We start from the raw sequence: 12830 nt of genomic DNA, 5'->3' as shown, positions 1-12830 counted from the left end.
TACAGAATTTCTACCAACACCTGTTTATACAACCACTACTAAATGGTACACAAAGATTAATACAGAATTTCTAGCAGAGGTCAGTGAGAGCAGCATCCACCATTAATTCTGAATCATAAGCTCTGACTTAAATGACAAGGCTAGAAAACAAAATTCATACTAAATGAGCTTTTAGATTAGAAAATAACACCATAAACTAGAGGGTTGGAAGGCTTAAGAACTGTCAAAAACAGGAAAACTAAACTGGAGCTATGACTGAAGTCTTCATATGACTTCGTAAGCCTATGACTGAAGCTTAGTTTCATAGCCTGCTAAGCGGTCCTGGGTAATCTGAATAGGTCTCTGTCTTCACAGTTGTTCTAAGGGTTAAAACACAGCTGCTCATTTCACTGCACATTAGGAAATGCTGCAATGGTTAGTGCAAGACCATCTGCTTTTACCAAAAGTGTAACAGACACAAAGTTGTCTTTAGGTATCCCTTACTAATCCAAAACGATAAGACAAGGACAAGTGACCTATTTTAATCAAGATGTGCCTGTCTCTTAAAGACGCAATGATACTATCACAAGTCAGGCTGCATTTCTCCTCTTGATGCTGCATTTTGAGCTGTATCTTACAGAAGTTACCAGTTATCCAGCTAACACATTTTCAGTATATTTAACAATGCTGAGTAATGGAAAGCACAAAATGAAGTATGAACTATGTCTACTTCTGCCACTAATTTACGTATTACTTGGTCTTTCAAACTTGGGTTTCTGGATATATAAAATAAATTAACCTATCAGATGTTCATGAAATAGAGAAGATTAAAATAAAATCATGGAGCAGGGGCTAGTAAAATTGTTCAGCAGATATAGGCACTGACTGCCAGATCCGTCACCTACATGAAAGGAGAGACCAATGCCCCCAAGTTGTCCTCTGACCTCCACGCATGTACGTATACTCATACAAGTAACATTTCTAAAAAGCATTTTAGCACATGAGGAGTATGTTTTCCAAACTATGTATGTCTATAATTGAATATTCAGCAATGGGGATATAGTTACATTGTAGCATATATGTTTTGAAACACTCCAGTAAGTCTGCCTTAGACTGGACATTTCTACAGTATTAAACGTAACGGAAACATGGTGAAAACTTATATGTATCTGTCCTCTCAATAGTAATGAATTGTTTTCACAAATGAGAAGGAACTAAGTAAATTATGTGTAAAAGGTCCTCATAGTTTTAGTTTATAGTATTGCATACTGGACTAGGTCATTTAAATCACCTCAGTAACTGATTTTAAGTTTAGTATCTAGCAAAAGCTGCATTAATAAGTAATGGGCAAATGAGATTAACTGAATAACTGGTAATTGAAAAGGACATATATAATTTCATTTTAAAGTAACCATTTATATAAAAGTTTCAAAGTATTTTCTCTTTCTGATGAAAAATTAAGCAAGTCTCATACAAAATTACTGCATTCTATGAAAATTTCAAAGAATATGCCTTTCTACAAATTCTTTTAGGTGTAGACTGTACAATTACAATTATCCACTGAGGGCTCAAGCCTACAGGCAAGAGGAGAAACATCAACCATCCACTTAGTTTAGACTAACTTCAGAGTATCTTGGTCCCAAATTTCCAATCCCCAAAAAGAAGGCCTTTTTATACAAAAGTCATGGAACCATCAATAATCCAATTGCAAAGACCACTCGCTGTTTTACAGAAACATAGGCAAACATTTTAATTAAGAGGTGCAGCCAGTGTCTGGCCATGATACAGGGCACTCCCACATGCCTCATGCCAGCTGCAGAAGAGCAACATTCAAGCAGCTGACTTAATTGGAGATGCAAACCAGCACATCCTAATTTGGCTGGGTCGACTAATTGGGAGGTCTGCACGTTTCTAACAAAACCCACCCATATTACAGATGTTGTTCTCTCTATCAGTAAACGACTGGTAACAAGCACTAGCGGAGCTGAAATAAGCTCTACTTGGTGAAGTCAGTGAGTTCCACAAGAGCACCATAGCCAGCAACACAACATCTGAGAAGTGCCCACATCCTTCTGAATGAGGTCAAGTTTGCTGCAAAAAATGCAGGACTTGGGCCTTCTCTCTTTAGAATCTGATGTAAACCAAAACATTTATAGCCCTGTGCAAAAAAACCAAACATTTATCAGCAGTGAATGGTTAAAAAAAAGGGGGGTGGCGGAGAAGGCCCATACATCTGCTGCCTTTCGCAGCATAAGACAAAAATTACTCTTTTGCTTCAAACTGGAAAAATATATGAAGCAATATTTTCTCATCTGATAGCAATGCCCCCTTAAAGAAATGAAACAAGTGGTTGAGCCCCATGACTGTCGTCACTACAGCCTGGAGAGATTCTCTGAGGTGGTGAAGAGAAGTGAAACTCAGCCTAGCTATCCCTTCTGATCTGAGGATCCGGTACACAAACATCAAGTCATTACAAATAGTTTATATGTCTAAGGATATAGATGACCACTTAAGAAGAAATAAAAATAATGATTTATTAAAAATTGTAAAAGAACATGATTAATAGAAAGCAAAGAATGAATTAATAAATTTTAACCCAGCAGATTTCAATTCAGATTATTGGCTCCTTTATATGTAAAAGAGAATCTGAATAGTTTATAGACACTAGTTAATGTACTTTCTAAAGCTAATAAAAGGAAATGAATGAGAATTATCAGACAATGGCAACTATGGGCTCACAGTTTCAGAAAGGTCAATTCTTACAGAAATGGTGAGTCTGACTACCTTAAACCAGCTGTGCAGCCCAGGCTGGCCTTCCATCCCTGTACTCGCTCTGCCTCTCGAGTGCTGAGATTACAGGGATAAACAACCACTCTATTAGTTAACTCTAAACTTTAGTGCCACAAACCATTTAAACTCAGTAACTTTGCACAACCTGTGGAGAAATCAAATGCCATCTGTTTGACAAAGGTGGTGCCAATGATGATTCAACTGCTCTGTAAGGTCAATCTAAATATAATCTCTATGGTTCTTAACTATAAAATACAGCCACAAATCAAGGTTGGTTAAATAATGAAGCATCTTTGGTTATGTGGACAAATTCTAAAGATAAAAGTTCATAAAGAAAACTCAAATTAGGATGGCAAACTCAACATGACTGTCATGTGTACCAACTTACAGCAACACTATGTAAAGTTAACATATTTTAAGGTAAAATTGGAAATGCTAACTTGTCTAAATTTATGTAAAATTGGAATATAAGACATTGAAATAAAAAATGCTCATGAATTAAACAGACTGAAACCAGTTGTTGATGGAAAATTGATCTTTGAGAATATAAAAAAATATCCTGTCTTGTCATTCTCCACCCTGGCAAGTCAAGGCTCCCAATTTCCTCAGAACACTCTCTTCCAAAACAGTCTGTTACCTTTTTTGAGCTGCTGTGTTGACGCTGCCACTTGCTGCTGAACATATTTTGAGAAGTTTGTTTCTTGCAATGGCTCTTTCCTTGACCTCTGTCACTCTAAACTAAGCGCACAGCCACCTCTATTCTTGGCCACCTGTGACTTAGGCTTATACTGTGATATAACTAATTTCCTAGCAATTCTTTATGTTTTTTAAAATCTCTTTACAAACTTGGACCCAATTTAAGAATAAAATTATTTGCTAGAATACATTTTTCACCGTATATGTGTGTGTGTGTGTGTGTGTGTGTGTGTGTGTGTGTGTGTGTATACATATATATATGTATATATATTCCCAGGCAGACACCAGGCAGCACTACTGAGCAGGAGACCACATATGCATACATTCTCCATACTTTTCTTTAGCTCTGCTCTCTGCTGAGAGTTGCTCTATTCAATCACTGAAGATGGTCAACATCCTGGTCAACTGTGTGTAGGCAAGGTGTAACTAACAATGAATACATTCTGATATGTTACACTTCTGAAGATGAATGAAACAGATCTTTGATCCTCTGCAATGACAGACTGAAAATAAAATGTTTTCTAAGATTATGTCTCTAAATACAGAGTACTCTTGTTAAATGGCAGCAATTTTAAAAAATAATTTATGAAGGTCTCTAGAGAGTTTCCAGTACCTTTGGTATACTAATAAGGCTCATGCCCCCAAGATAACCATGACTAAATCATATTAATTGGTTCTACATTATATTCCACCATGACAGTGTTTTAATTACAATAATAAAATTTTAAATTTTAAGCGGTTCCTACTTTTCCTAAGGTTATCTAATATCCCTAATCACACGCCAGAGGTCAAAAACCTGAGTCCCAAGGAAGAAACATGAGAAATGGCCCAGTGGATAAAGCACTTACTGTTATTTCCAAGAACCACAGTTTGATTCTTAGCATCCTGTCCTGAAACTAGCTCTTGTAGACCAGGCTGGCCTAGAACTCACAGAGATCTGCCTACCTCTGCCTCCTGAATTGAAAGCATGTGCCACCACTGCCTGGCTATACTTTCATTTCTTTTAAGACACAAAGAACCACAGCAAACAAGACACAACCAGAAACCAAATTTTTCCTTACTTCTTACAAGTTTACTTAAAAGTTTTCAAGTATTTTATATGTAATCTTAGTCATGCAAATTGGAATTTCTGTGAGAACTTATTTTTCAGAGCAAGCAACAGTCTTTAAAGAAATAACCGTCCTTTTTACAATAATACCTCATCCTTTCAGCATATGAACCCCAGTGCAAGTTCACAGATAAACACAACTCATTCTTAGGTAGAAAGCAATGTGACTGAAACAACGTATAAACATACAAGCATCACATACCACATCCAGAAGCATGAGCACTCCAGATAGTTAGCACACTGACTTACCAAGGAAATGAACAGCACTGATTATATAGCTGCAAGTTTAGGAAAGTCAGCTGAGAGACCGTTCACGTGTCAGAATTCAGGTACAGACCAAGTATAGCTAACTAACACAAAAGACTGAAGCAGCGTCCCTGTCACACATGCTAGTTCCTGTTCCAGTGGCTCTCAATCACATGTTTTACATGTTGAAAAAGACTGAAATTGAAAATATTTCAGGATATTTTTTAAATAAGTAATTTATTTTAGTAGAAAATGACAAAATAGTTACAGTTTAACTCTTATTTTAATTAAATGTCTCATTAAAAGTCATTTTAGTCAAATCACAATAATTTTTAAATGAATTCATCAACTTTTCAGAAGAGTAATAAAAATTTCTAAGTTAAAAAAATCATAATCTTAGCATTCAGGATGCTGATGTAGAAGGATCCCAAGTTCAAAGCCAATACGCTATGTACAGAACTTAAGACTATATCTCAATTTTTAAAAATTTTATATTAGACATTTAAGACGTGTTGTTAGCAATATGGAAGGCAGATTCAGCATTTATAGCATGAGAGGAGTGTGCCACTTCAACTGGCTACACCACCGTGGTGGTCTGGATTTAGAATGTGAAAACTTACTGATTGCGCTGGAAACCTGGTTCAGTTTATCCTGGGACCTGCTGATTAGGACAATCTTCATTCCACGCTTTGCTAACTGAAAACAATAAAAGAGATCTGAATCAGATCTGTGATGTTTATTCTAAAACAGAAATTAGATATATTCTCATTTAAGAAAACCTGACCAGGTGGTAAGTCAAACTTAAAAAAAGTATCAAGAGCTGGCAATCCAAACGGAACACTGATTTCCCAGAACCCTAGGTTTCTAACAAAGCACTGGAATCTCAAACCATTTTGGAAGAATGATGATTTGTACTTTTTTTTAGGCCTAAATACATGGTGTGGGCTTTTTTTCACATTGTTAGATGTCCACAACTTCTGTAATTTCAAATTTAGGATTTGAAAAGCTGTCATACAATAGATATATAAAACAGGTATCAGTGGGCCAACAAAGAAAACTACAGTCAAAATGTCATCAGTTCCTATAAATACAATCAATCTTAAAATATGTATTTGGGGCTGGATAGTTAATCTTCACTCTCAACTGCATTTGGAATCCCCATGGAAGCATATTTCGGGGTGTGTCTATGGGAATGACTCTGGAAAAGTTTAACTAAGGAAAGATATCCACAGGAAACATGGGCAGTCCATCTTGGGCTGGGGTCCTAGGACCACTGTTAAAAAACTGAGCACAAGTAGTGCTACTTCTTGACTAAAGATGTAATATATATAGATATAATAGATAATAGAGGTGTAAAATAATCAGCAGCCTTGAGGTCTTCTGTCATGACTTCTCCACCTTGAACTGGAAACCAAACTAAGTTTTCCTTAGGTTTTCTTTGCTCAGGTATTTGTCACAGGAATAAGTAAGACAGACATTAAGATTAAAGGGTAATCAAGATAAAGTACATTAACTATTGCTAATGAATACATTAACAAATAATTTCTTGAAGAGAATCGTCTATATACATATGTACTTAACACTATGTAATGTTGCACAGAGTGACAAACATTCACAGTGATGTACCCTGTCCCAGAGACAAATAAATACAAAGGTAGTACAAATAAGTACAAAACTTTGTACTGAACTATCAGACAGTTTACAAGTGAGCAACACTCTGGGTAATATGAAACAGAAGTGATTCAGTACACTAATTCCCAGTTATAAATCCGAAGTCAGCTTTTATTAAGTAACAAGTAATATTGCAAATGAGGCTGCAGAAGATCATTTTTTTTTTTTTTGAATTTTCGAGACAGGGTTTCTCCGTAGCTTTTTGGTTCCTGTCCTGGAACTAGCTCTTGTAGACCAGGCTGGCCTCAAACTCACAGAGATCCACCTGCCTCTGCCTCCCGAGTGCTGGGATTAAAGGCATGCGCCACCACCGCCCGGCTAAGAAGATCATTTTTTATAAAAATAACAAGGCCTGGTAATTTGCTAAATTAATCTGCTATAAAACCACTAAAGAATCCATTAGTCCACAGTGATACTTTAAGAAAAAAGAGAAACAATTAACAAAGGAGGAGGAGCAAGGAAAAGCTCTTATTTATAGAAAACACCAACTGAGCATGATGGGTCCTGGCTGTAATTCTATAGGGATTATAGAATTGAGGTCAGCCTGAGCTACATAATAAGTTCTAGACTAGGTTAGGCTACAGAGAAAGATATATTAGAAAAGCACTATTTAAACTTACAGTAAACTAATTCAATGTTTACTAATTCAAGGCAAAATCAATGTGTGTGAAAAACCCAGTAGCTAGAAATTAGCTAGAAAATATGGAATATAGTCCCAAAGTGTGCTATATATTCCCTATTACTAATATAATGAAGAATTGTGATAAACAACACCGTAATGAATTGTCTGCCTTAACACCATCAATATGGAGCACATGAGTGTGTTGAGCCTCTTGGTAGGATGAGGTCAGAAGGATTAATATCACTTTTATTACCATTTTTGCTAAATATGTTTGCCCTGAATTTAATAATAAGGAGACAAATTCAATTTTGTCTGCTAAACAGCAGCCTTGCATTTTTTAAAGTGTCACTTTATAAGGAGCTGAGAGTACACCTCGGTAGTAGAACACTCCCTAGCACAAGGACTGCAGCCAGCAAGATGGCCCAGTGAGGAAAAGCACCTTCGCAAACAAGCCTGCTGACTTGAGTTTGATTTCCAGGACCCGTGTGTTAGAAGGAAAAAAACCAGCAAAAGTTGTCCTCTGACTTCCACAAGTAAGCTGTGTGCATGCATCTACAAACCTACATACACAAATAAATAAATGTGGGCTAGAAAGCTAGCTCAGCAGTTAAGAGTATACTGCTCTTGCAGAGGACCCAAAGTCAGTTCCCAGAATCCACATTAGGCTTCTCACAACTGCCTTTAAGTCTAGCTAGAAGATTCAATGCCCTCTTCTGCCGTCCTGTGTGGTATAAACACAGACACACACACATGCACACACAAATAAAAATAAATTAAAGTCTTTAAAAATATGTACTCAGGAGGCAGATGATCTCTGTGAGTTTGAAGCTAGCCTGGTCTACATAGAGAGTTCCAGGCTAGCCAAGGATACACAGTGAGATCCTGTCTAATAAATAAAACAAAATGAATGTAATAAAATTTTTATCAAAACTATTATTTAAGAAATTATTTTTTTCCTTATTTTTAAAACAGACTCTAAAAAGCACCTACCTCTTCTGCATATGATTTTCCAATTCCATCAGTGCCACCTGTAACAACTGAGAAAGAGAAGAGGAATAGTTTAGCTTAAGAACTACAACAAGGAAGTGGTCCAGCTAGAAAACACCAGCATGCCCAAGAACACTAGCACAATATTTGATGGGAAAAAGCAACACCCAGGGCTGGGCATGAAGCTTAGTGGTAAAGCACAGGGCTTCTCATGCACACGGCCCTAGCTTCAATTCCTGTTGCACAATACTTGATTGCACTGTGACACTCTAAAACTGTTAAAGTTAACCTTGAATCAGGGGGAAAAGACAAGCTGACCATAAAGAATTTGGAGGACCCACGATATGATACAATAGAGAGACGTAGGGAAGGGGAGCAAGTGGCTTAGAAAGACTTACTTGGGGCGGCGGTAGTGCACACCTTTAATCCCAGCACTTGAGGCAAAGGCAGGTGGATCTCTGTGAGGTCGAGGCTAGCCTGGTCTACAAGAGCTAGCTCCAGGACAGCTAAGACTATCCACAGAGAAACCCTGTCTCATAAAACAAAACAAAAACACAGAAACAAAACAAAAATATACACTTGTGTTTCAATCTGGGAAGGGGTATCAGTTGGTCATTCCTCTGCCACTTTCTTGATCTATCAGGTTTTTACCCCAATATCTGACCCTCAAGTTTTTTTTAATATTTATTTATTTATTATTATTATTATTATTATTATTATTATTATTATTATTATATTGTATTATTATACAGTGTTCTGTCTGTGTGTATGCTTGCAGGCCAGAAGAGGGCACCAGACCTCATTACAGATGGTTGTAAGCCACCATGTGGTTGCTGGTAATTGAACTCAGGACCTCTGGAAGAGCAGGCAATGCTCTTAACCGCTGAGCCATCTCTCCAGCCCCGACCCCCAAGTTTTTATGAACAATAAAACTTAAGCACTTTAAATTACTAGTGAAATAAATAAATATATAAATAAGCAATACCAGTATTCAAATTTAGAATTAACCGCTCATTACATCTCAAATTGAAAAGACCAAGACCAAAATATCAAGTGCCGGTGAAATATAAAGAAACTGACAGTCTCCCACTTTCCAGAAGTACCAGACCGGCACAATCCTTTCAGAAAAACTTCGTCAACAAGCTCAGTACTAAAGATACGTCTGCCTTCTGAGGCAGCAATCCTCAAGAGAAGAGTGGCCGGCGCTCATGGTGGCTTTACTAGTGTTTGTGCTATCTGGTAGTAAAACATAAACATTAACCTACAGGAGAATGAGCAAGTGAACTGGCGCATATACAATGCATAACTGACAGCAGCGAAATGAACTGAGACATATACAACACACGAGTGTGTACACTAAGTGAAGAACATGGAGGATACTCTTTTCCTAGTGCCACTCAAAGGAATGTACATTTATCAAGTGCCTGCTCAGTCACCATCTTTCCAAAAGTTTTTAAATCTTTTTAGAATAAAAAGTAAAAATAAAAAAAAACCAGGAACAAATCTTCACATACCTATGGCCCAGTGAACCAATGATCAACTTCATATTAATCTTAGTTTGTCTATAACTGCTTCCTCCCACCTCAGATTTTCTATCTGATTTTTTAAAAACTTTGTATGTGCACGTGTGTGCGTGCATGCATGAGTGGAGAAGCATGTGTCTGTATGTGTGTGACAGAGAGAGACTGTGTACAAAGTGCTCATGGTACCACAGTACATGGATGGAGGGCAGAGGACAATTTTCAGAAATCAGCTCTTTTCTTTAAGGGTACTCAAGTTTGAACTAAAGTTTTTCAGGCCTGGGGAAGGGGGCAATGAAATGCTTTTACTTGCTGAGCTCAGATTTCACCCCAAGCCCCCCCACCCCTTTGTTTTGGTTTTTCAAGACAGGGTTTTTCTGGAACTATCTATATATATAGGCCAGGCTGACCTCAGACTCACAGAAATCTGCCTATGTCTGCCTCCCAAGCACTGGTATTAAAAGTATGCACTACCACTGCTCAGGCTAGATTTCCAAGTTAGTCCCAAACATATTAATTCATGTCAAAATATACATAAAAAAGCAAAATTAGTCATCAAATTTCTGCAATGTCTCTCTGTTTCATCCCCTCTCTTCCTTCCCCCCAACTCAATTTAATGTTGGACATCCTACATGTGGGTTTCTGCTTTTTCAGTCTGTCATTTGCTGACTGCATTCCCCTGATATAACATAACATGTTCTTCTGTTCTTTGGAAGTTAGTGGGAGATAGATAGATACTTGATCAAGTTCAGGTTTAGTATCTGTGTGTATGTGAGTGTGTATGTGCTCATGCGTGTTTCATTACTTCATTAGGTTGCAAAAGTGGCATCTAATTCCATAATTTGTCCTCATCTACCAGCGGAAATATCTCCACGGCTAATTGGTTGCCATAACATAGAACTCGGATGTAAGCACAAAACATATACTTAACTTTTCCCATTATCAATTCTCAAAAGAGACTGCCTGGTAATTAGCAGGGTAATCCCTCTTTTCTTATTGATATAGCTTTGTAAAGAACATTCACTCACGGGATCTGCAATGAATGCTTAAAACTCTCTATACGAAATGGCCAGCATATGAAAGTCTCACCCCCTGTCTCTGGAGACCAGGGTTCCAGATTTCATCCTGCAGTGTCTCCAGATACCAACATAACACAAGCCTAGGACAAGCAAATGCTAGATTTTTCAACTCTCCTCTTCTCCTTCTCTTTCAGAGTGTTCTGTTCTCTTCAAGATCCCAACCCTCACTTTTACCTGGTACCTTTCAAATCCTCCTTCAGGCTCTATCAACCGCACTGTTCCAGAATACTGAAGGCAAAAGAGCCCGCTCTTCTCTACTTTGCAAAGCTGTATGCACTACAGCACTTCACCACAGTCAATCTGAATTGTACTGCTGTATTTTCTTGTATATTTTTGTTGTGAGTGCACAGTGGAAAGCCTTCTGATTACTGGCAATAGTGGGACTGCAGCCACTTCCTTTTCCTCTGTTTGCAACTGGGTTACAACGATTTGAGAGGTTTGCTATGCTACATGTCCTGCTATGGGGTGTGCTGCTCTCCCTCCAGAGCCCTAAAAGTCATCAGACCACACAATCATAGCCAAGAACCATCACACTGCAAACTAAAATAAACCTTTCCTCTTTTAAGATTTATTTTGTTTTTTATGTGTATGTGTATGCCTGGTTCTCTGCATGTACACCATGTGCAGAAGCCATCAGAGACCTGACGACAATGTCAGATCCCTTAAAACTGGGTAATTGTGAACCGCCCATTACGGGTGCTGGGAACCTGGGACTGTGCAAGCACAGCAAGTTCTCTTAACCAATAAGCCACATCTCCATCCACCATCCCTCTTTATAAGCTGATCATATCAGGTCTTTTGTTCTAGTAAGAGAACGCTGATTAATACAGTCAGCTCCTCCCTTCCAACAGTTATCCATTCAATTGTCAAGTCTTACCTGCTGTCAGTTTTTGACCTACTATATTCCAGTAACTGCCCTCATCCAAAGACTACATGTGTAAAATATGCAGGCATGAAAGTTGGGCTCCTTGCCTCCAGCATCTGAAGGACCAAGGTCTCTATGACTGCTAAGCCTACAGCTATTTCACTTCTCTCTCAGTTCAACTCTGTCTGCCTCACTTTCCTTACAACTGCCATCCTGGACAGCATTCCCAGTACACATACACACCCCACACGTCAACATTCAAATCTGGTTCACCATAAACCGGCCTTTGGCAAAGGTGAACCAATGGCAGCATGCAAGGAGGCTCCTTTCTTTTTCAAACTGATTTTACTTATATGGAAGAACACAAGCAGTGTTGAGAACAGTTTTGAGCGGTTCAAACTAAAACAGCACTACCTTATACCATTTCTCTGGGCCCTATTACTCCACCCCCAGAAGCAACAGCTGTCACATTTTTCCTTCTGTCTGTATGCACATTCTAGACCTTTCTGTCATCTCCTGACCAACTCTTTTTAGTACTAGACTTGCAGCTGATGAAAATTTCCCCACCTTTCTCATTCTCCATCCTCCCAATTGTTATATTGCAATGTTCTGTCAATAATTGGCATTTATGTTACTGGAACACTGCAAATACATCCCCCTAGTAACCACAAGTTGGTACAAAGCTGGGGGTGTAGCTCACTAGCACTAAGCTAACACATGAGGCTCTTGGTTAAAGCTTCTGAAGTGTGAAAAGAAAAACTGGGGTAAGACATAGGTATTCTCTCTCACAGGTCCTCAACAAGACTACCCTCACTTCAGATACACTCCAATTTCAGAGGTCTCTGGCTAGCTTAATCGAATGACTATAATTTAGGGGATTTCCAGAATCTTCTCGAGTTGGATAATTCAAAATCTATAAAACTCAGCCTTCTAATTCACTTTACTGCAGAGCATACGAGTCAGTACCAACTGAAGGGCAGGCTGGGTAAGGTCTGAGAGGGGCTCACATGCAGTTTCCATCCTACCCCTGAGAAACAAATCACAGCAAGGACATAGTCTTCCCAGTACATACATGGCTTTCCCAACCAGGACTTCCACTCAAGCTCAGCTTTCATCATAAATACACAGGAGGGAATCCACTCCTTAACTCTCCTTGAGAAACCAGCAACCAACAGGCTGAGCCATTACCACTAAGAAACCAGCAACCAGCAGGCTGAGCCATTACCACTAAGAAACCAGCAACCAGCAGGCTGAGCCATTACCACTA

The 12830-nt window shown here is 38.5% G+C and overlaps 1 protein-coding gene across 1 annotated transcript in view; it reads right to left on the bottom strand.

Annotated features, from left to right (window-relative positions):
* Positions 1–12830, bottom strand: part of Hsd17b12 (hydroxysteroid 17-beta dehydrogenase 12) — a 146412-nt gene that overhangs the window by 77272 nt on the left and 56310 nt on the right. Inside the window, exons 2-3 of the mRNA XM_005364118.2 lie at positions 8103–8149; positions 5440–5515 (exon numbers count right to left, since the gene is read on the bottom strand). Of these exons, the coding sequence (XP_005364175.1) occupies positions 5440–5515; positions 8103–8149 (123 nt within the window). The remainder of the gene's footprint in view (positions 1–5439; positions 5516–8102; positions 8150–12830) is intronic.

Source organism: Microtus ochrogaster, assembly GCF_000317375.1.
Source record: "Microtus ochrogaster isolate Prairie Vole_2 chromosome 14 unlocalized genomic scaffold, MicOch1.0 chr14_random_1, whole genome shotgun sequence".
NCBI lineage: Eukaryota > Metazoa > Chordata > Mammalia > Rodentia > Cricetidae > Microtus > Microtus ochrogaster.
This window is presented reverse-complemented; position numbering and strand designations above follow the sequence as displayed.